General features: G+C 48.1%; 1 protein-coding gene across 1 annotated transcript in view; it reads right to left on the reverse strand.

The window, feature by feature from the left end:
• Window positions 1–7687: 7687 nt before the first annotated feature.
• Dhx35 (DEAH-box helicase 35) overlaps window positions 7688–27298 on the reverse strand; it is a 61904-nt gene continuing 42293 nt past the window's right edge. The window contains exons 14-22 of the mRNA XM_055602401.1: window positions 26374–26428; window positions 23932–24027; window positions 22176–22270; window positions 21634–21711; window positions 19678–19807; window positions 16864–16945; window positions 13427–13498; window positions 10599–10710; window positions 7688–8812 (exon numbers count right to left, since the gene is read on the reverse strand). Coding sequence (XP_055458376.1) covers window positions 8768–8812; window positions 10599–10710; window positions 13427–13498; window positions 16864–16945; window positions 19678–19807; window positions 21634–21711; window positions 22176–22270; window positions 23932–24027; window positions 26374–26428 — 765 coding nt within the window. The 3' untranslated portion in view covers window positions 7688–8767. The remainder of the gene's footprint in view (window positions 8813–10598; window positions 10711–13426; window positions 13499–16863; window positions 16946–19677; window positions 19808–21633; window positions 21712–22175; window positions 22271–23931; window positions 24028–26373; window positions 26429–27298) is intronic.

The raw sequence follows: 27298 nt of genomic DNA on the forward strand, positions 1-27298 counted from the left end.
CATTATATATATATACAGATATATGGTATACAGATATGTATATATGTTACATATTATACATATAACGTATCTGATTATATAATATATATGTGTATGCACCCCCTCGATAATTTCAAGAACACAAAAGCAGTTGAGAACTGCTGTACACAGTGCCTGCACGGGCCCAGCTTACTGTGGTGGTGGCCCTAGTTTTATACCTACTAGTGGGCATTGCCACCGCTGCCCCCCTTGAACTGAGGGATATCAGTGGTTCGGAAGAAGTTGTCCCTGATCAAAAATCCATTCCCTGCAGCCAAAGGGCACAAAGGCAGGGGTCCCCTCTGCTGGTTCCGAACATCAGTCCTGTGCTCCTCCCGACTGCCCTCCACATCCGGCTCTCCTCAGCCTGAGGACAGGATTCTTCCCAAGGGAGGAGGCAGTGGCGTTGGCCGCACCTCTTGCCGCCAATGGGCTGGGAGGAGCAACTGAAACCTCAGCTACTCCTTGCTCAGCATGTACCACCATGAGGCACTGTGGAGAGCCCTCCAGTTTGGCCACTTCATCTCAGCAGCTCGGGGTGTTGCAATAGGTGGGACAAGGTGACAGAACAGACGTGTTGACAATTAGAGCAAAAACAAGTACCCTAAGCTGAGGCCTTGGGGCCTCACACAGTGGGGAGGCCTGGGATCAGCCTGTAGCTCTAATCACAGCTTTTCCTTAATTCTGTATAAGTATGTGCACATGATGGTACCCTGGAGGCCCTGGCCTAGAGCTACAGCTGAAGTTACTTGATGTGGTTGACTGGGAATTGAACTTGGGTCCTTGGGATGAGCAGTACATGCTCTTAACCACTGAACCGTTTCTCTAGCCTCCAATCACAGCTCTAAGCAGGACTTATGGAAAGGTACCCAGCCTCCTGTTGCTGAGGCCACTCCCCAAATTCCTTGCTCCTCAAGAATACAGGACAAGCATCTGTGATGAGCAGAAACAGTAGTTAGGCTTGGAGCGGTCTGAACATCCCATCATCCCTTGGATTTCCTTGTCCCACCTGCTGCTCTTTGCACCGAAGCAGGCCCAGCCAATAGCTGTAAATGCTTGCTGGCCAACTTAGATTTCTGCTGTGATTATCACAAACTGAGGTGACAGTGAGGGGACGCACACATTCCTCTTTGAGGTGCTAAAGATTAAGGGCCTGTTTGGTCAAGTTCGTGGGCAATGGATGTGCTAGGACTCCTTGAGAGGAGGCTTTCAGAACTGAAGGGGCCTTAACTCACAGGAGGGCGGTAAACCAAGTCTGGCTTCTACACTAGGCTGTTCCAAACGCACAAACAGAACGCCAGCGACCCCTGCTGGCCTCTGGGTGCAGCGCGTGCCCAGAGCCTATGCTGCAGACAGGTCAGATTCCAAGGGCCTGGACTCTAATAAAAGGTCTGACCCTGCCTGGCCCAGGGAACGCAGCTGCACAGGCCTACCCATCGATGTGGAAAGCCTTGGCCAGAGCTGAACCTGTCCTGAGCTGTCTGAGCCTCAGTGGCCCTAACAGTGACCAAACAGCGTTGGAACCGTCCCTCACCATCCTGTGTGCCTTCATCCTCGTCCTCAACCGTGCCACACATTTTAACATCCCCCAACCCACACACGTGGACATTTCCTGCAACCCCAGAGGCCGGCGTGTCACTCTGACCCGGAAGAGCCTTCAGAGGTCACGGCTGTTGCAGAAAGTCGAGTGTTCACATCAGCACTGAACTTGGCTTGTGCAGACTGACATCCCGGGAACGTACCCAGGAATCACCCAGGAGGCTGCACCTCAGCTCAGGGACGGTTAGCGAGGGGTAACTCTACCCCAAGAGCAGCAGAGCTCTCCAGGACACCTACGGCTCCAGGCCTGGCTGCAAGGGCCCCTTGCATCTCTGCAGCCAGTTCCAGTGTCCTGCAGCAGCTCATGCGCCCTCACTATGGCTGCCCCACGCTGCACCCCAGAACCTGGAGGCACAAAACATTTTATCACAGTCATAGATGCTCAGGAATTTAGACGAAAGCAATAGGATGGCTGTGCCCCCGCCTGCTGAGTGTCAATCAGGCTGGATTTAGACGGACTGGGGCGGGACCCACTTCCACAGTGGCATTCTAACTCCAAGGTAGGAAGGCATGGTTGAGGTTGGGATCTTCTGAGACTTTTGCGCAGACAGGTCCACGGCCCTGCCCACATTCTGGTAGTGTACTACACTACTGTCCTGCTCGGGGACAGCTCGGTGTCCCAGCGATGACCTCTCATGGCCCAGCCCTGTGACATTACCACTTCACGTTCCTCCATGGATCAAAATAGTCACAAGGCTGCGAGGCCCAAAGAAGGGTGATGGACTGACTACCTCTCCGTGGGAGGGGCACTGGGAAGTCTGCAGCTGTTCTCCAAAACCCAGCCTGCTCAGACCACATCACATATCTCCACTCTAGCCTGGCGGCCTCAACAAGATGGTTCCTGGACGTTGCGCCCAGTTCCCACCTCCAAGCGCTGGCGTTCCCTCCTGGAGCTCAGACTTGGTCTCTCCCTCCCTACAGGGGGGAAGATGACTAAGAAGGGATGCCCTGGACCAATGCAGCCGTGGAGGGCCGTGAGTTGGCACAGCAGAAAGGGAGAGGGGAGAGGCTTGAAGAAACATGATTTGACTTGGCCCAGCTTCATGCGTGTGTGCGGGTGCGGGTGAGAGCACACGGAAGCCAGCCTCGAGCGTTTGTCCTCGGAATGCTGTCCACCTCCTTTGAGATCGTCTCTAATGAGCTTGGAGCTAACCAATTAGGATAGACTAGCTGGCCAAAGAGCCTCTGTGTTTGTGCCTCCAGACCTAGCATTTTCTCACACACAGGTTCTAGGGGTAGAATCGGGTCCTCACAGTAACAAAGCTCCAGTTTCTACATCCAAGTAATTACAGGCAAGGAGGGGGGAGGGCATGAATGGAATAAAGAGGAAATAGTTTCTCAGCTGCCTCAGGTCCTCTGTATCTGCTCTTTCAGGTTGCCAAAAAAGGAACCAAAACAGGTCAACTGAGTAGTGACGCCCATTGGCCAGCAGAGGGCAGCATAGCGCCACTCCGCAGCACCAGAAGCTGAGCCAGTGGACAGGACAGAAGAGATGGAGGTTGGGGTGGGATCAGAACTTCCACATCCCTGACAAGGATGGGCTACAGCCAGATCTATAACGTGAGTTCCACGGGGGTAGGGGCTGTATTGTGTTGACTGCTGTACTTCTTGGGCCTAATACACAGGAACATTTTATCTGAATGCTGGGATGAGTATGCACACTTGTGTGTGTGTGCTATACATGAGTCACTGGTGGGCTAAATGTCCATGTGTCTCTCACCAGATAGGGTCCAGGCTTGTTTCTGGGGCCTTAGAGTACCGTGTATCTGTGTGAGCATCTGTCCTGAAGCTATCACTTGCCCAGGGTGGCCAGCATGGAAGCACTCCTCACAAAAGATCTGGTGTTATAATTGCCAGGACCAGGGGCCCCCAATCTAGGCCCTTAAGAACCCCTCCCAGACATATTCTCCCCAGGCTTCTGCCCATCTAGACAGCCCATCTGACCTTTCCTGGATGTCTTGTCTCATTGGAGGAGATGTGGGCCCCCACAGATCCTGGCACAGGCAGTCTGGCTTAGGTAACGGAGGAGGGACAGCAGGAGCCTGCTAGGACACAGTTGGACTTAGAGAAAGCAGGGAGTCTTGCCTAGTGAGCAAACTCGGGGCCAGGGCTTCTGAAACCCAAACTAGTGCCTGTGCAAATGGAAGAAGGGGAAGTTAATACCAACTTGTCATCCTCACCTGACAGGTTGGAACCTGACCCAGAGATAAACTGTGAAGCCAAGGTCTACAGTCACTGTCCAGGTGGGACTTAAACCTAGGACTTCTAAACACAGGCAACAAACTCTAGCAATCCTCCTGTCTACAGCTCACACGGCACCAGTCACAGGCCCGAGTGCAGCCATGCGTAGCTTTTTGTGTGGGTGCTGAGATCTACACTCACCTAAACTTACCCAATGAGCCATCTCTCCAGCCTGTCACACACCTTGTTTGGTCCTAACCATTCCTATCACCAGACTTGGTTCTCCTTGCTTTGTCCATTCTACAGTCTCCGCGCCGCCCTTGAAGGGCCTGTTTCTCCTCTGTGACAGTCACATCTGTTTCTCACTTTTGCTCAGCGCTCTCCAACGTTACTGTACGTGGTGTGACAGTGTGGCACTCCACAGCACGCCTCGGTGTCATCCTCCGTACTGCCCTTGCATGCCCTCCCACTCCAAGGGGAGAACCTGCTCTGGAGGGTACTATGGGGGGGGGGGGTGCATGAGAGGCGGCCATCTGGGCCACAGAGCATGCGCATGCGCTTGTTGTGAAGAGCTGATTAGTGCTGGCACAGAGGCCTCCGACTGCACTCCACCACCCTCACGGACCATACAAAGCAACACATAGTAGCCGTTTTGGCACGTTTCTCTGGTAGCGGCCTCTCTGGGTTGGTGTGCTGGGCCTCCAGATCTGTCCGTATGGACTGCTTGTCCACCCCTTTGCCCGATTTCCTGCTGAGACGGTCTCCCACTGACTTCCAAGAGAGCTTTGTGTGCTCCTGACACCTCACCCCCGGCTGGTGTCACCCCACTGCAGACACCATCATCCAGGCCCCCGAAAACTCCTAAAGCAAATTCAGCTAAGACAGAAGAGAAGGGAGCAAAGAAAAAAAATGGGAGGTGAAATGCTGGTTCAAACCCAACATATTAAATGTAACAAAACACTGGCAGGGCCATGAAAAAAAAAAACGATACAAACCTTTTTTTTTTTTTTTTTTTTTTTTTACTTTAGTGAAACAAATGGGTACAGAAAAGACCTACCAACTAAAACAGTTAAGAAAAAAAATATTCGTTAAAACCGTATAGGATAAATAAAACAACTCGTGTTCTTTTATTGAGAACTTCCTGCTACGAGGAAATGACGCAGCAGAAGTCAGGGGTAGCGAGTAAAGTGGACAGCCCAGCCCAGATAACAGCAGCAGCCGAGGGGCAGAGCACACATACTACATGTGCTAAGACTGTACCTTAAAGTAGGGAAATGAGGGCTGGGAGACGGCCCAGCAGGTAAAACTGTTCGCCTTTGGACGTGCAGGGACTTGAGTTCGGATCCTTAGAACCTACATAAACCTGGACAGGGTGGCATGCATCTGCAAGTCCAGCACTCCTACAAGACCAATGTGGGGAATGTGGGGACGGGAGAATCCCTGCAGCTTTCGGGCCAGCTAGGTAAGGACCAACACTTAAAAGTTATCCTCTGACCTCCACGTGTGGGTAGTGCACACACACATGCACGCATGAAGAACCAGATTCAAATGGGGTAGGGAAGCCATCAAGAAAAATGCTAACGTTTGCAGAAGGCTGGCTGTTAAGTTCCTATCTGCCAATACTTTTCTTAGGGTCCCTCCAGTGTCCCAATGCAGGGGCCACAGAAGTGGTCGGGATACAGACGAGAGGCCTGGGTACCTTGGCATCAAGTGCTGATTCATCCATCAGGCTGAGACCAACAAAGAACAGGGACCTTTGTACTCAAAGCCAGTGACTGGGGAGTTACCTACAGAGGCCTCAGCAGCCTGAAGCAGCAGCCAGTACTGGGTCTTCACCTAGCTGTGGAGACTTGGGGTGAGCCTCGGTACTGCGTCTTCCACATCCTAGCCCCTGCAGCAGAGCCTGCAAGCGGTAGGCAACGGATACACAGAAGCCCAGCGGACCTATTGCACTGAGAGCCACAAGGAGAAAGCTGGCCGGGACACATCCAGTACCACCCCAGAGTGAACACCACGATTCATCCCACATTAGACCTGGCAACTGCAGAGAGCAACGACTGAGGACCTGGGGCGCCAAGTCCTCTCCAGACCACCTGTCAGCAAACCCCAGCTACTCTGTCGAATAGGATTGGCTTTCTGCCAGTTCCCATGACTGAAGAAACGTCAACAGAAGCTAACCAGAGTCCCGCCATCTGCTTCATCATGAGTCGGGAGCTGAGGGAAACCCAGTTATGGCACTGAAAAGTGGGAGATGTCCGCTCTGACCCTGTTGGAAGGACACGAACTCCTCTAGTGAGGAATAAGTGGTCCTACACTGCCCTCCAAGTCCACTGGAAACCCATTTGCTCAGCACTGGGATTACATTGCAGGAGTGGCGATGCTCAGTGGCGATGCCGGCTGGCCCAGAGTCCACACCCAGGAGTTTCCAGGCTCTGGGATTTCACCATGTTTTTGTTTGCATTTTATATTGGTTCTTAATTGGTTGGCTGATGTAAGGTTGTCGGCATTTATTTTTCCCCAAGAACATTATAAAATAATAACTAACTAACTAAATAAACCACCACCTGGTCTCGCCCTCATCCCATATCCACCACGGCCCACTCCCCAGCCTCTGTTGACAAGCATCTCTACTCTCATACCCCACACCATGCATTCCAAGGGGTTGAGCAACATGTGCTGACTGGTCCACAAAGCAAGAAGCAGGGGTTCCAATCCGCAGCAAAACCATCCACGGAACAGGAAACAGGCCCATGCAGGTCACAGATGAGACTGCATGAAGGTGGCCCTGGGCCAAGGTCCCCAGGTTCTGTGCTTGCAGATCTCTTGATGGTGAGGGTTCACCTCCACCAGAAAGAGCTACAGCGTGATGCAGCGTAGCACACAAGGCTGGAAGGCAGCTGTCTAGCTGCGGGGGTACAGAGGGGGCTACATACTTGGGACCACACATGCAAAGATAGATGTGGCAAGAGAAGATGGCAAGGGAAGGGGCTTCCATCTGCTCAGCCCCAGAGTGTCCGGCTTCCTGTTTTAGACACGTGGCCTCAAATTTGAGAGTATGGTTCCTCTAGCCTTTTTCCCTTCCACTACAATACAACCTTTAAAAAACACCAGGCTTTAAGAACACCTGTTACTCCTGCAGAGGACCCATGCCCAGTTCCTAGGACGCACAGGGTAGTCACAGCCTTCAGTTCCAATAGATCTGGGGCTCTCTTCTGAACTCTATGCTCACCAGGCATGCACATTAACATGCAAGCAAAACAATCCAAGATATAAGAAAAAAAAATACGTTTTAAAATAAAAAATGACAGAAAGGGGCTGGGAAATGGCTCTACTGATAACATGCCTGCCGCAAAAGCAAGAGGGCCAGAGTTTAACTCCACAGAGCCACAAAGAGCCAGACATGGTGGTGCACACTTGTGATCCTAGAACTGAGCGGGGAGAGACGGGGCACGCGGCAGCTCGCTGGCAGCCAGTCTAGCCGCATGGGTGAGCCCCTGTCCCCAGTGAGAGACTCCGTCTCAAAAATAAGATGTCCTGTTTCTGAAAAATAACCCTGAGGTTAACCTCTGGCTCGTCTATGGCTTACCTATGGCTTGGTGCCACACACCAATGAAAATAATAAAACAGCAGGCAGATCCCAGGTGACAAGAACTAGAACCTCTTCCGATCTTCCTTTAAACAATGCCCCACGCCTTGCTATAATAAGGTCTGAGAGCATTCAGGCACATATCATGGATTGTAGGGCTTTGTGTCCATGAGCGACCCACCTCAAATATTGCACAAGGTAGTATCAGGTCCCTTAGCCACTGCCAGGCCTCACTTGGAATAATGAACTGGATCATCTTAAGATACAGACCACACGAGCCACAGATGGGAGAAACAAGTCCCCTCGGGTAGAAAGATTTACTACGATTAACAACTTAACACTGCTATTTACACATTTATAAAATGGAAATAAAAATGACATAGGTTTGGTGCCAAAAGTGGCACATCCAAACTAAAACCAGTACAAAAATAAACTTTCAAGCTACGTTTTTAAAGTAAACATCATTGAAACAGTAGGGAGAAGTCTGTCTTGCCGTGTGCTGAAGTGCCATCACTGTCACAGCAAAGCTGCCCAGGGCAGTGTGAACAGTGCCCAGGGAGCTGCCCATGTTCTTGCAAGAACGCAAGCAAACAAAGATACAGATACGAGAGTTTGTTCCTGAGCTACACAAGTTTAGGGCATCTAAACTGTAGTGAATTCCTGCTAAAGAGGAGCCCATGGCGTCGAGGTTGATGAGCTTTTCCTGGCGCCCAGCCACTGGCACCAGGATGTGCATCGTGCTCTGAGAGAAAGCTAAGCTCACTTGCAAAGGGAGTGGCTAACAAGGACTCGGGCTGTGAGTCCTGAGTGGCCCACCATCAGTGCACTGAGTCTCCACTGCAGAGAAGCAGGGACACGGTCAGAGGGAAGGAAGAGGCTGCTGGGTTTGGGAGACCGTCCACCCTCACCCCGGGCCTGATGGACGAGAACTTTGGTGATCTTGTGGAAATGCCCAGCACTTCCGTTTGTACTTGATGAACATAGCAGCCGTAGACTGCAGTAGTCAACAACCGTGACGGCAGCAAGCAAGACACAGGAGGCAAAGAGAGCCCTGTCTACACAGGTCTTCAGTCTTCACAGGCTCGCTCTCCTCCTCACCACAGAGCTGGAGCAGGACTGTGCCTGCTGGCGCAGGGTGCTGGCTACTGAGTGTGAGGAGTGAGGCCAGGCCCAGCCCAGCCAACTCCTGCTTGGTCCATGCTGGCCATGCTCGAACTACTCTGGGGCCCACTGAGGATGGCAAATGCTGAGGGGAGCAGGAAGAGGGGCTGATGAGCAGGATGCAGGCCACACCAGAGTGGCTGTCTGTTCTCCCTTAGCTGGTGCTAAACGACACGAAGGACAGATGCCAAACCGTCCCCGCAGCCACTTGCTGAGCTCCGCTCACTGGTCCTGGACCTTGGCCCTTTTGGCTTTCAGGGACAGGTGCTGCAAAAGAAAAGGAAACATCACTAGGGATGGTGAGACAGTCAAAGCCTCTACCTGGACCACACCTTCCCAAGGAATGCTGTGCCCTTAGAAAGCCGTCTGCTGAAGAGGCCGAGTATAAAGAACATACGAAGCTTCCTGACATCACCATGGGCATCAGTTAACAGGACTAAGCAATAAAAATTCTTTACATTAAAACAAAATGACTACAAATTCTCAAATAAGCATTTGAGGTAAAATATATGAACATGAGTTTCTAATCAGGGAGCTCTCCTCACCAGCTGAGGGGAAACTGACATCCCGCCAATAACGTAGTACAACGAGGCACAGAGCCCTCAGCCGAGCTAAGAGCAGGAGCTCTTCCCAAGAGCATGCTGCATCCCCACACTAATGTGAACCCCATGTCCTAGCACATCCAACATGACCTCACAATACCCCACAGAGAACTGCCAGCTCTGAAAGAAAACAGCACACCACCGACGATGGTAGGAGCTGACAGACCAGCAGGCCCCAGTCTAAGTAAACAGCCAGATTCCAGGCTTTCCACATGGGTATGCCTGAGAGAGGCAAGTACAGGTCCTTACACAGGTGAGGCCACACACTCTCCCTAGATCACAAAGGTCTCTCTAGGCAAATCTCTGTGGGCTTGCTGCTTCTTTGGATTCTTTCCTCCCTGTTCTTCACCAAATATGACCCTAAACTAATCCTGGCATATGTAGTTGTATCCAGGGAAGGGCCAGGACAACTTCTGGCCGTGAGCCATTTTTGGTACACTTTACTGGAAAGAATTCTGAGTATAAACACAGTTGACTTTGAGCAATTTCAGGCCTCTATAGGGTGAAAGCAACTTTGAAAAACAGATGATAGAAAGTCACTGGAGATGCCAGGGAGAGATACTGACTACCGGAGAGCTGTGCTGCGTGCGTCCAAGGCAGCAGACCCGCCCTGCATGGGCAGCCCCTGGGAACCTGGAGAGTTCCTAAAGAGATTGCACTAGCTTTGGACCTCAATCACAAAAGACATTGTATCTAAGCAGTGTGACACTTGAGGAGTCCAGGGTGTAAAAGGTGACTAAGAAATAAAATACAGTACTAGGAAAATCATTAATTTGAGAAAAGTAAAATAAGTTTTTAAAAAAGGAACAAAGACTAAAAATGAACTAACAGGAAATAATTTCAAGGCAGCATGCTTAAAAATAATCATCAGTTATCCCTAGATTCAATTTCTAGCAAAACACACACACACACACACACACACACACAATACTAACAATTACATAACTAACTTGCCATTGCAATTAAAGCACAGTGCAGACTGAACAGTCTGTGGGCCATACCCAGCCAGGAGGCCTGTGGGCCCAGTTTACCTACCAGTCTCCCAAACATGATCAACCATCTTTCAATTAAGTCATGTTAGAAGAATGCATGGACTTGGAGAGGCAATGAATAGACCATTTTTGCAAAAATGAGGAAAAGGAACCATATATCTGTTGTCCAAAGTGCAAGTGCTGTGGGAGGAGGGCAGGGAGCTGACTGCACGGTGGTTTTCAACCACCTTGAGCCTTTTTTTATGGAGCTGTAGGGTTTGTTTTTAACTGCACTGCCCTATGAAGGCAATGGACGTGGTTCCACCAGTAAGTTTTGGGGAATCCAGTAAGGGTTTTACTTCCCTGTGTACTCTGCAATGTGTGTGTGGGGGGGAATGATTTAGGGTAAGGAAGCACACACAGACTTAACACTACGAAGAGGCTGCTGCCTGTCTGGGGCCAGGTTCCCCTCAGTCCTACCGTTCCTTGTTGATAAAAGTGCGGGGCCAGCTCCAGCAGCCAAGCCGACTCTATGGCCGTCACGTCTCGCATGTAATACTTGGAGGTCTGTATAACTTCATTGTAGATAACCCTGGAACAAAGAATAAACGTGAAACACACAATGCCAAGGCTGACAAGTCGTCTCGCCCTCACCATAGCAGGTGTGTACTGTCCGTGCAGGACTCTACACAGGCACTGTGGCTGCTCACTCAGCCTCCTGACCCAAGAGGGAAGTCAATGTGTTTCACCGATGCAACTCTGCATCCTACCTGATTTCCAGGGCTCTCCAGCTACCCACACAATACCTGTCCAGATCGTGGCCTGCACTTGCTGGAACTTGAAAGACTTAATTAGAAAGTACAGAAATGTACTCAAAGGCCTTGATGTTCTGAAATGGACTGGAAAACGACTACAAAGATATACAACGGAACTTTCCAGAGTGATGAAATATTTTAAATATAGTTTGGCACCTTTCACTACACATACTTAGGTCTCAAGAGGAAAAAGACACGCCTAGAACTGAGACACACAACCGAAGAACAAGGACCATGTTTTCTAAGCCCTGGACTTCAGGAGTTCATACAGTAAACACTTCTTTCCGAACCATGGGGAGAATTGACTTGGGGCATCCTTGAGAACTTCAAACCTATAAACACAAAAGCCACACAGTTTGTCTGTCAAACACCAGTAAATGAATCTGGTGGGAGGAAGGGTAGGGGCTGGGAATGTAACAATTGCCTAGTGTGCTCAATGCCTGGGGGTCCATCCAGCACAGGAAGGGAGGGAAGGAAAAAGGGAAGGGAGAGAGAAGAGTCGGGAGAGGAGAAGGCAGGAGGGGGACTGGAGGGAAAGAGGGGAATGGAGAGATGGAAAGGGGCACGCACTGATGTCTGGGTCCCCTCTTGGACTTCCACATGCTCTAGGTGGCAGGGAAGCAGTTACACAACCAGCACTACTCTCACACTCCGCGCCTAAGAAGCGTCTGGATCTGCACTGGTTACAGCATGGTCTAACTCCTTGGTCAACTTTAATACATCAGAAACACTGCCAGGACCTATTTAAACAGCGGCCCCTCCCACACACCACCACAGGTTCTGACTGAAGAGGGCTGGATGCGGCCCAGGAACCTGCATTTCCAACATGATGCTGCTGCCTGAAGAGTAAGTACAAGGTCTCCACGGCCCCACTCCCAGAATCCCTGCCACTGCCACTTCTCACCACATGCTCCTGTCTGCCCCAGGGCACTGTTCTTAGAACCGGTAAAGAGCCAAGCATTGCTGTCTTTTAAACTTTCTAATCCTCTGTCAATCCATACGTTTGTAAAATGCAATGTAAATAAATTAAAAATAGGAAACAAACACAAAATACAAGCCCAAATTAACATTGACCTGGGAAGATATAACTATGACTCATGAAAAAATGAAGTATCTCTGCTGTTTCTCACCACTGCACTTGTCTCTGCCCTCCCAGCTAGTACAGCAAACTGGAACCACCCAATGGACACCCACTGTCAATTCATTGCCCATTCTACTAAGACATGTGCTTCCTTCACGTTGCCACAGCTTTGCCATCTAGGTGTGAATGTCTTTCGGTCCAGGTCCAGAGCAAGGGTCAGCTTCTCCATTAAGCTAGCCTGGCTTCCTGGCACCATCAGTGCCAATCCCAACACCACATACAGCCCTTTAGGAAAACTTCTCCCATGAGACTTCAATCTGTTACAACTATAGCGGGGATCCAAGTCATCTCTGCATGCTGTGCCTACTGCAGTAAAGCCTTTAGTCAGTGGGTCAAAATGAGCACCTGAGTGAGGAGATAACCAGCAGTTTGCTTAAGGAGATCACCACCTGCAGCAGTAGGGGGAGCTGGTCCTGGGATCAGGAGAGCCAGAGAGCTGGTGAGCTGGCCCTGCCCTTCACTGTATCTATAATGGGCAGCACAGTGGAGCTGGCCCTGATGGCAGTGAAGGCACAGGTAAGTCAGCCCTGAGGGCAAGAGAGCAGAAGAGCCGTACCTAGCCTCTGCTGGAGGACGCACTGGGTGAGCTAGCAGGGGCAGGGCTGGAGAGCTCGCCCTAGCGGTGTAGGTGCAGAACTAGGCGGGCTGACCAGCTCAGCTACCACCCAGGCCCAGGGCCAGGGCTTTGAGCTGGCCCACCCCAACATCTACCCCATCTATGAACTGCTGGGGTATGTGAAAGGGCCAGTCCTGAAGATCCAAAGCTGCAGGATCTCAGTGACACAAGGCAACACAGTATATCCCAGGAGTCCCAGTGAGGACCTAGTATTAATAGAGTAGCAGACTCCAGAGACCTCAAACCAGACCAATGACTCATTACAACGAACATTTGTAAGCGAAGGTGTGTGGACAAAGGGGTCATACTTTGGGACCCACTATGATACACTGCAGCTTCCACAACAAAATTTTTTCTATGCTTTGTTTTGTTTATTGTTTGTTTTGTGTTTTCTATTTTCTTTTGCAGGTGAGGTTGTAAGGGCAGAGGGTGCAGATGCGAAGGAACAAGGAGATGAGTGGGACTGAGGTACAGGATGTGAAATTCAAAGAATCAATAAACCGTTAAAAATATGGAGATTTTACTGAGTACAGTACAAGGCAGCGGGGCAGTAACTGGAGTACTGCCTTCCTTTAGGGCATTCCTGATAGAGTAGACATCCTGGCAACCTGGCACATCAAAGTCAACACTGCCAATAGAGCACCTGCACTGCAAGCCAGGCCTGGGGACCCAGAGAGGAGCAGGAACCAGGGCTCACTTCTAATCAGGGCCCAGTTCAGCAATGGGAGCGGCTTACCAGCGGGGTGGCTTCTCTGCATAAAGGACTGAAGCAGGGTGGATGTGCAGCTCATGGTCATCGCGGATAGTCCTTATGAGACATAAGAATTCTGTGTGAAGCACATTGTTGCATTTACTGTAAGAATTTGTAATACTTTATACATTTAAGTACTTTTCCACGAACGTGTTAATACAGCCCCCTCCCCCAAATGTATAATAGAATTAATTTTACCTGGAAAAGACACTACTCTCTAGAGCAGTAGTTCTCAACCTTCCAAATGCCGTGACCCTTTAATACAGTTCCTCATGTTGTGGTCACCCCCAACCATAAAATTTATTTTCATTGCTATTTCATAACTGTAATTGTGCTACTGTTGTGAATTGTAATGTAAACAGCTGCTATGTTTGTAACCCTGTGAAATGTCCTTTAGCCCCGGAGGGCCAGGACCCACAGGTGGAGAACCACTGCTCTAAACACACCTCACCATCACGACCACCCTAGAAGTGAAAAACAAATCACGCAAAAAAAATAAAATAAAATAAAATAAAAAGAAGGGCCAGCAAGGTGGGGCACAGCTGCAGTCCCAGCTATTTGGGACACGGAGACAGAAGGAGCTCAGGTTGAGGGCAGCTTGGGCAACTTAGCAAGACCTGTCTCTGCTAAACTAAGAAGGTGTAAGGTTTAGCTTAGCAGCACAGAGTCGGCCTACCATGAGCAAGGGCCTTGACCTAATCCTAGTATGTGAAGGAAAAGCAAATGTGGACACCTAAACCCATAGGAAAAGAATGTTCTATCCACATTTATGTTCATGTCTCTCTTCTACAAATTCCCTTTCAAAATAATCCCTTTACAACAGAAACCGAGTTTCTACAGACTTTCCTACTGCACCAAGTTAGGCACTAAACACTACAGAAAGACCATGGGAGCTAACACTGAGCAGCAAGCAAGCATAGGCCAGTTCCTGTGGAATACTTATTTCTGATTACATATTACATTTGGTTCAACCTGATTCAAAAATGACAAAGTAAATGCCCAACTATCTATACGATCAGATCATAAACGTGAGCAGACTAGAATGCCAATTACTGAGTACATATGGTCACGTCTGTGGCATCAAGAGTCTGTGTGTCAGACAAGTGCTTGAGGCACCAGTGTCAAGCTCATCACCGGCTCCTTACGATGGCATTGTGGGGTGTCTGCTGTCACACGGTAGTGAAATAACTGACAATGAACATCATCTCAAGGGAATCACTGGCCCTAGACTCTCACGGAATGCCTCGTTTAGGATCCCCATGAAATAATTTAAGGTCACCCACAGAAATAGTTGACACTCGTCAAGAAAGAGGAATAATCAAAATGAGGGAGGAACAACACTGGAGAAAAGCTCAACCTTTCCAGGGGATCCCTCACTTCCCGACTCCCTGAATGTAGGAACAGGGCTTGTCTAATGGGCAATAGCATCATGGAGTCATGAGTGGACCATGTGGTCTGAAGTAACAGTGCATACCACATGAGAGGCCAAGGGCTATGCTGTCAAGTTCAAAGTCCAGGAAGAGGGGGCAGACGTGGCTGCCAAAATTAAAAATATGCAGTGGGGGATAGAGAGATGGCTCAGAGGTTAATGCACTGCCTGCTATCACCAGCTTTCAGAGGACCTGTGTTTGATTACCAGTACCCACTTGGGGAGACTCACATGTAACTCTAGTCCCAGGGCATCTGACACCCTCCAGCCTCTGTAGGCACCAGGAGCATATGTGGTGCACAAAAAAACATGGGGGCAAAGCATTCATAGCATAAAATAAATAAATACATACTTATTTATATAAATTATAAGTATATATTATATATAATATATTTTTTTTAAAACTGCTGGAAGGCGGCACAGACGAGGGTAAGATGCCTTCCTCCCCTCGCTTGTTCCTTGCCATCTATGGTGGGAAAACTGGTCCCTGGATCATAAGAGTAGAATAACTGGCCATGCCCCTCACCAGCTGCAACACTCTGGAGAGAGGGCCCTGCACCTCGCCTGGGCAGCAGGGTAGAGCTGGCCCTGGTTGCTAGTGAGCCAGCCCCAAGAGTGTGAGAACAGGATAGCAGCTCAGATACCTCTCAGGTCCAGATCCAGGGCACTGAATTGGCCCACCTCAACATCTACCCCATCGATGAAGGGGCCAGTCCTGCAATTCCAAAACTACAGCATCTCTATAACACAGGGCAACAACAAGATAACCAAGAGGAGGCCCAATGAGGCTCCAGTATTAATGGGGTAGCAAAAGCCAGAGGCCTCGAACCAAACCAACAAGCCATTGCAATGTACATTTGTAAGCAAAGAAATGTGGACAAAGGTTATACTGTGGGACACACTACAGCTTCCAGATTTTTTTTTCCTTATCTGTTGGGGAAGGTGCAAGGGTAGAGGGCAGGTACAAGGGTAGGGGGAGGTGAGTGGGATTGGGGTGCATGATGTGAAATTCACAAAGAACCAATAAAAAGTTTTTCAAAAATGCTTAGTGGGTTTTGTAGTGTCTGCAAAAAGTAATTTCTAAGCTGGCCTCAAATAGAAGGTAGCAACATTTTAGGTAGGAGAGGGGGCCTAACAGAAATATAATATATAGAAGAAATCCAAACAGGAGGCAGGAAAAAGCCTTTCAATTGTTCCCTTGCTAAAGACAAAAAGGTAACTGGTCCTGGTATCACAAACCTGTAATCTCAACTTCCGGGGGTGGAGGGACTGAGGCAGGAGGATCACAAGTTTCAGGCCAGCCTTAGTGAAGAGACCTCAAGAAGAAAAAAAAAAAAATTAGCATAACTGGGGTGAAATCTAATGGTAGATCACTTGCTTGGCAGGGTTCAGGTCCTAGGTTCAACCCTGAGAAATGGGGTGGCAAAGACAGTTACACTTACACAGGTACAAAAGTTAGAAGACTACAATAAGCCAGGGACAGAAGAGACAAACTTAAAGTAACAATTCCAAGAACCTAAGTACTCAGCCTGGAGAAGAGCAGGCTAAACTATGCTGTAGTTTTTATAGTAAAAGCTACTGTAGTCATCAGCATGAGAAAACAGGCTACAGGCTATGGCAGGAAGTACTGTAACTAGCAAAGAAATACTTGCTGGACTCCAAAGACACAAAATGAAGCCCCATGTACCAGTCCACATCCTGCATGGAGCCTTGAGGATGATGAACAACCCATTGGGGAAAGTGGCTTCTAGAAACATCCTATTGATGGTTCCTCCCATAAGAAATGCAGATCTGTCACCATCATTCTAAAACACATGTCACTGTTGAGATGCTCTGAGTATTAGGACTCTCCCGGAGAGCACGAACATCTACTGAAAGCTGGATCGTCTCACTCAGTTCTGGAAGGAGGCAGGATGTATGTTCAAAGCTCCCTGATTTTTTTCTGCACATAGCTTTCTGTTCCCTTCGCCAAGCAACCTGAGAATCTCGTTACCTATATGCTCCGGTGGAGTGAAACCGCGCAGCATTTGCAAAGAATCCCGACACAATGCACCTCAGGACCGGATCTGGATCACCTACACAAGGCAGCAACAGAAGCCTGGTGAGACCCAGCACTCCGGCCCCATATTCCATATGCTGAGGCCTGGGCTGTGATGGCAGGATCATGCCCAGACCCCTCCCCACCCCACGCCCACTCCCACCTCACCCCCTGCTCCAGCACCTGAAGCCATCTCTGTGCACGCTTAGCCCTGTGCCTCCCATGTCTTACGACTGTCCAGCTCCTGAAGAGGAATCCTCCCCAGCAGCTGCTAAGGACAAGGCAGGACTGTACCCGTGACCAGAGCCTCTCCAACACCAGGCCACAGAGTACTGGGTCCAAGAAGCTGCTCCATAGATGGTTCAGTGAGCTCAGAGCATTTCGGAAATGCCTTCTCTCCCTAAGCCACACACTGCGAAGGCACACTGCCCTGTCTCTGGTTGTCAGCTAGTTTGCCATTCTCCGCCACTTCCAAACATCTGTTCCTTTGTAACTGACATTTCTATTGTTTCCTGAAAAAAAGCATCTGCATTCGTAGCACAGCCATGAGACAAATTCTAAATTATCATGCAAGGAATAATCATGTTTTACTGGCTGGAGAGACCCCTATTTTGTCAATTCTAAGTCATTTTAACTCACTCAAGTCAAGACACAATTACAGTGACAGCCATTCTTTTCTTAGCAATACATGAAATCCTGATGGATTCCTATCTTAGCTCTGATGAAGTACAGTACATGAGCAAACAGGTCTCTGCAGCTGGTAACCTTACAGGGCTGTCAATAATATATAAGTAGAGCATTTTATTGAAGTCTTTCCAGCAGGTTTTGGCAAAAGAGGGGACTACATTCTTTTTTTTTTTTTCTTATAAATTTGATTACTACTTGTGTTTTTATTTCTTCTTAATAAATTTTATATTCTAATCTTTTGTTCACCTACCAAACGGGCTTGATAAAGTCTCTTGATAATAAACTTAGTTAAAAACACATTTCACTACTCTGTAACCTCCTAGACGTGTTTTTATTCGCAGGTAACTGCTTGGTCTGCCTGACAGCTGTTGCTGTTCCCAGCAGAGCTGCGAGGCCCCAAGCCAGCACCCCCACACATGCAGCCCCTCTCTCCAGCTGCTCAGAATCCCATGTACAATAGGATTTGTTCTCAGCGGTTACCTCATAAAGGTGCAAACTCATATTATAATAGTTTGTGAGCTACAAAACTCAGCTTTATAGAATCTCATTTCTCAGCACTCCATTCCTATTAGGAAGAATTTTAATTCAACATACCCCTTGCCCTGGGCACCGAGTGATAATGACAGGAGAAGACACAAAGATACAGGCGTGTGGCTGTCATTTATCTGCCAGGCAACAGGACCCTGGGCAGATGCTTGCCAGCTGGCAGCCCTTGTAAGGGTTCTGTTTCTGCCCAAGTCCTGCTGGACTTCTCCCTCCCTACATTTATTTCTGCTACTTGCTACGGTGGCCCATGGTTACACATCGTCACTTCTAAAGGGCCACCTCTAAAGGCCCCATAGCTTAACGTTGCAGTTAGTCTGTCTCCATGAAGCCTCTTCATCACCCTGGGCTCTGAGAGAACCAAGTTTTTGTCATTTTTCAATCACTTGTTCTTAGTATAAAAGCAAAAATGAAACAGACCCTCCTGGGTCCTGACTCTAACAAGACCTTCAGCCTAATCATTGTTTTCCTTCTATACACGGGATAAAAGCAGCACACATCTCCCAGAGTGCTGAGAGCACGGTGCAAATGAACACAGGACATAATCACATGGCTGCCCAGACTAGCAGATGCTGTCAGGAGATGTCAACAGGTGCTGTTGCACAGCGGGCTTCAAGACTGCTGAATGAACTCAGTACGCCACTCCCCAGAAGTTGGCTCCAGGTCTCTGGCTCTGCTGGCTACAGCTGTGTTTTCCTCCCATGTCTTGTGAGTCTTCCACCCTCCCGATTCCTCTGTGAACTAAGGACACCATAAACCACACCATGGAAAAGAATGCAGACACCCTGACACGGGGCAACCTGCTGTGGCCTCCAAACGCCCACCCCAGCCACTGCTGCAAGTGAGACTGTCTGGCACAGTGGTGTTCTGCCTTACCCTTGGTGAATGCCTAAGCTAACCATATGGTGTCTGCTTTAATAACATTTGCACCTTAAAAGAAAATGCAATTTTCATGTAATACCTACGAATATCACCCACTTAAAAGTAATTTTTCAGAGCTGTCAAGATGGCTCAGCAAGTGAAGGTCCTTCAAGCAAGCCTTAGGACCTGATTTCAGTACATGGTAGAAGACCTAACTCTGTGTACCCGCCACACACACACACACACACACACACACACACACACAGACAGACACTCACGTGCACACACAGGCACAACACTAGCACTTGCAGAGGCAGGAGGAGCAAAAGTTCAAGGTCATCCTTAGCTACATAATAAGTGTGAGGTCAGCCTGTGACACTGTCCTTCCGCACAATAAAAGGTAAATTTTCTGCAACAACTATCAAGATATTAGTTATATGGGCACTGATGTGGAAGCTACCAATTCTTAAGCATTTCTGTAAGCTTTAAAAATTTGGGGTAGAGAACAACAGCCCACAAAATATAAATGGATCTACCCACAAAGACACCCAGCCGTACACTGAAGGAGTGTACACAGCTCAGATTGTGCTGCTGGCTACAAGTGCTCAGCCTAACTTGAAGAATGCAACTGGGCAGAACAGAGGGGGGAAGCCCCAGGCAGGGGAGCGCCACACCCACCTTCGCTGGACATCTTGGGCACCTGAAACTTGACCAGGAGCTTTTTCAACTGTTCTCTCACAGTGGCAGCTCTGACAAGACCCTTGTAATTCAGGAAATGCTCCTGACACCACTGGGAGCTCTTGTTGTGCTGCAGAAAGATCACACAGAGGAGACATTAGCCAAGTCAGACCTAGCCATGGCCAGGAGCCCCTTCTCTTCCTCCACTTGCTGGCTTGATGACACCCACACACCCTATCTCTAAAGCAGATGGTAACAACCGAGCAATCTGTCTGTCACTCCAGCCCTGTCCCCACACTAGCCAGCACATGAGAGGAGATGGGAAGCAGAGGTCAAGCTAAACACACTTCAGGAGGGTCACGTCCGCCTCCCCGTGGCCTTGGATGAGCCTGTTAACATTCCCTTTCATTGTATTAAACTATGGAAACAATACAGCACATGAAGAAGTCATTTTCAAATCCCTATCTGACCTCAAAGCTGGATTTTTTTTTTCTACCAACAATGCTTAATTTTCTACTTTCTTCAGGCCATTCATTAAGTCATGTGTTAGGTTTTGCAGAGAAAATATACCTCTAAAATTACATTTTAAGCTGGGAGGAAAGTTTTTCAAATAAATTTTTTACCATAGTAACATTTTAAAAATGTAATCCACACAGGGTTTTTCACAAGGCAACCACAGCCTAACACCATGCAGGTTTGTAGGTGGGCCCTTCTGCGTGAAGCTCATCTCGGTGATGGCACACTGTACCTGTACCCTGAGTCTTAACTGACTTAATCTATATCTCATTTATTGGGTAATCATCCTGAAACCTCTGGTAAAACAAATCTTTGGTAAAAATGCATTATATTACTAAAATTATGAAATATTATTTCTTTTTCTTCACATTGCTTTTTAAAAGCTTTATATCACTGTTAAGTGAGAATTTTAAGTTCTATTAATTGCTCTCAGTCCCACAGAAGTACTCAGAATTAGCACTGCCCATCGCTCCCAAGGAGGAACATGCAAGCCTCATTCAGCATGATCTCATGGGACCCAGGGTGACTCTGAAGACTCAGGACACACAGCAGTGGTTCTCCGTTGTTCTGGCAGAACTGCCCATTCAAATGTTACCCTTCCTTCCATGCACAGGTGCTGTAGGACACTAGGAGGTCACTGAGCGGTCAGCCAGCCTCAGGTGTAGCACATCCCAGACCAAGGAAAGGACACATCCCTTAGCCTTTCCAGCAATAGCAGGCTGGGATCCCCAGTGAAATGCTGGTGAGCTACATAACTAGAAAACAGAGGGGTCTTGTTTGGGGGCTGGTCTGATGTTTCTATTTTGATGCTAATTACTGGCCCTCAAGATCTGGTCACTGCCCTATCCTTGTTGTGTAAACCTGCCTAAGACATTATTCCTGACTGATTGATTAAAAGACTAAAACCTAGGCAGGGCAGAATGGGGTAGCGTGGCTAAGGTTTCTGGGCTTTGGGTTCAGGAGAATCACGAGAAGGAGAGAAGAAAATAGGAAGAGGGGAGAAAGAGGAATGCCAAGATGTGTGAGCATGAAGAAGAAGCCATGTGGGCAGGGAGGAAGGCCTCTGAGGATGGTGTGAATGGAGAAAATACCAAGATGAAAAATATAAGCAAGTATCTATAAGATTATGGATGGAAAGCAGCCCAAATAGGATGGCACTGGATGAAGGCTGGGAGATGAATGGCGAGGTTATTGAGATAGCATAGGTAGAAATATCTGCCCAGCCCAAGGTAAAAAGACAATTATAAAATCTAACAGGTGTCTGTCTTATTAATTGTGATAGTGGGTTAAATAATACCACCATAATAATCACAAGCCAAATAATAAATGATATTTAGCCCAATACCATTGTATCGCCAACAACAGGTCTCTTGGACAGGTGTTTGTGAACTAACTTCTGACCTGGTGTGTGGAGGCTCCCCCACACGTGGCTGTGCTTACTTTAATAAAGGCTTCGTATACATTGAGCATGGTGAGATGGTCACCCTCCTCCACAGCAAATTTCCGGTGCACTCGAGTCTGTAAAGGATAAAAGTTCCATTTAGAAGTTGACTACCAGGAGCCTCTTGTGCTGGGGACGTGGGATTCTCAGGAGAGCTGACAGCCTGACCTCCCATGTCCTACAACCATATGCTGTTCACCACCTCCTCTTAAGCTCCCTTCAGACCCCATCCTTGAATTCCTTCTGTGATAAAGACCCTGAATAATGCCACTTGTTCCCTGGGGTTGGGGAGGTAACAGATCTAATACATATGGCAAAGACATAGATGCATTAACTTCAGGGCTTTATCCACTTGGCTGTGGGTGACAGTGTACAGGAAGGTATCCAAACATGCTTGTGAGATACTTCCCACAACACAGAGCACACTCACTCAACTGCGAGCTAGGATCTTTTCAACAGCTGTCTTCAGCAGTTTCTATGCGAGTTCTGACAACGTGCACAAGAACACAGTGTGAAGAGCTCGGGGAGACACTGGACTTACCGCCTGAGACTTCTGGTTTGAGGGGAAAACGAAGACATTCTGGATCTGCATCATGGCAGCGATGCTCAGGACCTCCTGAGAACAGCCAAAGTTCCCTAGAACACAAAAGGCCTGTTTGCAAACAGACAATGGAGCAAAAGGAGAAAAGGGCATTTCCCTGTGCTTTCCTTGTGCTGTGCTAGAAAGTAAGGTCGTGCTTTGTAGTTCGTTTTTTTCAAGTCCCTAGTATGTAAGTACTTAACAGTATGCCACAGATGGACCCATGAGTCCCTACTGAGAATTCCTGCCTGCAATGCTGAGGCTGAGGGCTACTGATACCAGCCAGGGTAAGGCCACACTGGCCTGTCACCAGGGTCAGGTCAGTGGCATGCCTGCTCCTGGCCCTCTATATGGACAGCGGGAGTCCAGGTAAAAGCACAGAGGGAAATGAAGAGGAGGTATAGGGCTGTGTTCCTCCCATGGTCCTTCCGCTCTCAGCTCATCTGTGGGTGGCCTGCCGCTCCCAAGTACTGCTCGGCTCTGGGAAGCCTGCAGCTCAGGGCAACCAGACAACAACCTGAGCTGCTGCTGCCTTGAGAACAGAATCTGAGCCAGCTCATCAACCACGGCACTAGACAAAGCAAACGCACTCCTGCCTGGCGCCCCATTGCTCACTGCCCAAAGCACAGTGGGTTCTGCTCTTGCTGCTCTTAGAATCTGTCTCTCAGGGAAGCTTAGCCCCACACAGCTAATTTTCATCATGCTGGCTCTGAACCATACCTTCATAAACTGCCACTTAAACAAAGGCATGAAATGCTATCAGCACCTTTCCCAGGGAAGGAAGCAGATCTTGTACTGTCAAGATGTTTGTAACTAAAGAGACAGACCTTGACCTAACTCACTTCCTCACAAAACTCTGCAGAGAAACTGGAACCCTGACTGTTGCTTTAGAATACGAAGTCACACAGCCACAGTGGCACATGGTGTGACGATTCCAGACAGTTAAAGTTAGCACATCCATCTTGGAAAATTCGTGGATGTTCCTCAGAAACCTAAAACAGAACTGCCACTTGATCCAGCAACCTCGCTTCTAGGTACACCCAAAAGAACTGAAATTGTTGTGTGGTGTCTGCTACAGTGAACAGAAAATGTGGAAGGAGCCTAACGGCCATCAGTAGAAGAATGGATAAAGACAGCATGATGCCTATGATGGAATACTTACTACACAATCTTGAGAAAAGTAAATCCAGGACAATGCGGATGGCGAATGAGTGTTAGACCAAGTGAAGTATGCCAGGCATGGGACAAACAGTATACAGTTTAGTTATACATGGGAACAGAGCAAAAAGAGCTGCTGGAGGCTGGGGGGCAGGGGGGATAAGCGATGACTATGGGTGATGTCGCTTCAGGAGGACATTTTCAGGCTGAAGGAGTGAGCTGTAGTGATCTGACACTATGGTAACTGCATTATGATATACAGTTCAAATCACTAAAAGGAAGTCCATAGTGTAATAGATACACTACTTACCTTGACTAAAGCTTTCTACTATACAAGTATCAAACATCACACCATGTCTTATAAACACACATTTCACCATTGGTCAAAAATAAACATTTAATTGCTGTTGTTCCTTCTTTTTTTTTTTTTTTTTTTTTCTTTTGCTGTTGTTACTTTTTAAACCACAATTGGTCCCTCTTCCCTTGGTGCAGAGAATTCAGAGAAACATGTTCTTTGGAAACCAAAATAAAGTCAAAAGGAGCTGTCAGGCCCACCCACCTGATTCCAGCAACATCTTGGCAAACATGGGGTTCAGAGGGAACTCTGCGATTCTCATGCCAAGTGGCTCAGTTAGGCGGCAGTCTTTGTCCAGACCTGCCAGAGGAATGGAAGAAATCAGAAGGTGTACCACTGTGCTGAAGATGAGCAGAAGTTGTGAGAATAAACGATGACTCACTGCTACTAAGTCCAGCCTGACACTAATGCCGTTACATGAAAAGAGGAACAGTCACGCTAAGCTCAACAATAGTTTTAAAAGCTGCTGCTTCTAACAAACTCTATTCAAGGACTTCATTATAGGAGCAGCTTGCACTTCCTCCTGCTTACTCTCTCTCCCCAGCCAGGATGCCCCACAGAAACTGTCCTTTGTGGGGTCTGACAGCTGAAGCACAGACACGGCCTATGTCTGCTACAGCAACTGCTGACCATGCTGCTTCACTACTCTCCCCACTTTCCACGACACTGGTCCTGCTTTCTCACCTATTGGATCTTACTAAGACCTGAGAAGCCACAAACATTCCCAGATAGTGCCTCAAAACCCAGCATTCTCTTACTACATGGGCAACCACAGGGCTGCACACCCAGAATATGAACTCTGGCCCTGACCCTCTTTAGGTAGACAGACTCCATCTTTCCACCACTTTCCCCACCACCTTTCCCACAGGCCTCTCTGCCAATCTTCACTATCAGGCACAGGATTCCCAAGAACCCCAAGATACAGATGATCATTTCACCAATCAAAATAAGTTCTCCAAAAGACTGGAATGAGCCAGAAAAGTTATGTCCTTTCTGTTCCAATATAACTGTCTTTTTTGAAACCAGGGTTTCCCCAATACTCTCCAGAGTCTATGTTGGTGAGGACAGAGTCTGCCCACTGTTTGACTTTCAGAACAACCCTTATAGAGGACAGATGACACATAACCAACATTCCCTGCTTCTTGTTCACACAGCCCTGTTAGATCCTGAGAGCTGGGGACAAAAACCCTAACAAGACACACAGAGTGGACTGATGCTATGCCCCAAGCTGAAGACCTTTCCTATCAGTGGGGAGCTTTAAAAGATGCAACTGATGATTTCTTCACAGAGAAAGAAGTGTAAATATAATAAATGAATATGGGTCCACCCCCCTCCACACACACACACACAGACAAACCAGAACAGATCACAGACTTAAGTACAAGAGCTAAAACTCACAACAAAACCTGCAAGTAAAAGCGTAAGGAAGAGTCAGCAACGCTGTCTCCTTTGGTTGTCTGGCTGGTGCTTGGAATACTAGGTGCTGCACTCAAGATCTTGTACACCAAGCACACATTCTACCACTAAACTAGGGCCCCATCCCCACAGCAGTGTGTCCTTAGAGATGAGGACACAGCACAAGTGGCAAAAGAAAAGCTGAGAAAAAACAAGCAACACAGTCAAAACAGTGAACTGCACAAGACACCTCCAAGTAAACGGGGTGAGTATTTACACTCACACAGGGGAGCTATAACCAGAACATGCAAAGGACTCCAACTCAGTAGTAAAAAGACAGCACACAGACACCAGTAGGCAAGATGAACTGACATATTGCTGAGCACTGTACAATCTCAATAAACTATTTTTAAAATACTCAAGACAAAATCTCACGACAAAGCCTCCACTAAAACTTTCTCAATACCCTACTCACAGAACCTCCCAAGAGAGCACCACCCGTGAAAGAGATGGTACCCCCTGGGCCAGCACCATTTTCTCTAACTTAAGATACATACTATGTTTTCAAATGAACCAACAGGGCTTCATCCACAGCACACAGGGCCTTTGCCCAATCCCCATAAGGAACTCAGGGATGAAATGAAGGGGATTTCAGAATGGGGCTGAGAGAGAGAAAGGGGTCTAAGGACAAGACCTGAGGTATGTGGAGATCTGCTAGTCTCCCTTCCATAGCCTCAATCACACTTTATAAATTATCATATTGGCCATATGGTGGTTTGTATGAAAATGGCCCCCATAGGCTCATACAGCAGCACTATTAGTAGCTATGGCCTTGTTGGAGAAAAGTCTGTCACTGTGGAGTGGGCTTTGAGGTTCCAGAAGCTCAAGCCAGGCCTATTGGCTGTTTCTTCCTGTTGCCTGTGAATCCAGATGTAGAACTCTTGGCTCCTTCTCCATCACCATGTCTGCCTGCACGCCGGCATGCTTCTCACCATGACGATAATGGACTAAACCTCTGAACTGTAAATCAGCCCCAAATTAAATGTTTTCCTTTATAAGAGCTGTCAAGCAATAAAACTCTAAGGTGGACCATGAGTTACTTTTGTCTATTTCTATTTCAATAGAGTAAATGGCATTAAAGAGTTTATACACATAGGGACGACCAATCCCATTTCTAAAAGACTCTAAAAATGTTAGTTTGAGTCCAGCTATGTGTTATCATATAGAAGAGCACACAAGAAACAGGCATACCTCCAAGAGCATAGAGTAACTCCAAGGCTTGGACCATTGACTGTGCCGGCGGGGGCTGTAAAACACATGAAAATCCTCCTAAATCAGTTTCATTGACAAGGAACAAAAAAATGTGAGCACTCTGGCTCACGCTCCTCTATCACAGCCCAAGTGCCCAGTCTCCATGCTGTGGGCACCTTGACATGTGTCTCCCACCTGTGTAGCATCCTTGGCAGCACTGCTCCAGCCCTCCCTCACCATCATCAGCAGGGCCAGTCCTCTACTTTAGAAACTATCCCTTCATTTGCCTAGGCTCCCCTCAGCCTTCTCCTGAACTGGGAGAACTGGGAGCTGCCAACCCTGCAGCGCAGGCAGAGGAAGGACTAACGTCTGCTGCGCAGGCCTTGCCAATGGAGAGCTAATCACATGTTCAAATTGCTGAAAAAACGGGGAATGCTGATACTGCAAAGGGCAACAAGGCTCACACTGTGCCCTTCAATGGGTGCTCTGACACCTCTTTCCTTAAAACCCTCACTAAGCACATTGGGTGCCAGGCATCAGCAGATCCTTCTAGGAGCTTGGTTCCCATTAGGCAGCTAACAAGATGAGCACCTTTCCAGACTGCACTGCCTTTCCTCCAAATCTGCAGCACAACAAATGCACTTTAAGCAGCAGAGTAATTTAACTCGATTCCACAGATGAGGACCATAACAACCAGAAAAGTACATTTGAACAAGGCTTTGTAACAGTTGACAGCAGGGTCAGAGGCCTGGCTTTTAGTTGTTGTTTGCCAAAGAACAAAGTCAAATTTTTAAAAGATCTGGTGACTTTATAGTGTGGGACTTACTCCTGATTGGCTACACTAAGGGGAGCAAAGGAATCATGATGTGCAAGTCACACAGCTGGTTAACCAAGCTTCCCTCAGGTACCACTGTGCTCCTCAGAA

This window comes from Psammomys obesus, unplaced genomic scaffold (genome assembly GCF_907164565.1).
Source record: "Psammomys obesus unplaced genomic scaffold, mPsaObe1.curated_primary_1811, whole genome shotgun sequence".
Taxonomy (NCBI): Eukaryota; Metazoa; Chordata; class Mammalia; order Rodentia; family Muridae; genus Psammomys; species Psammomys obesus.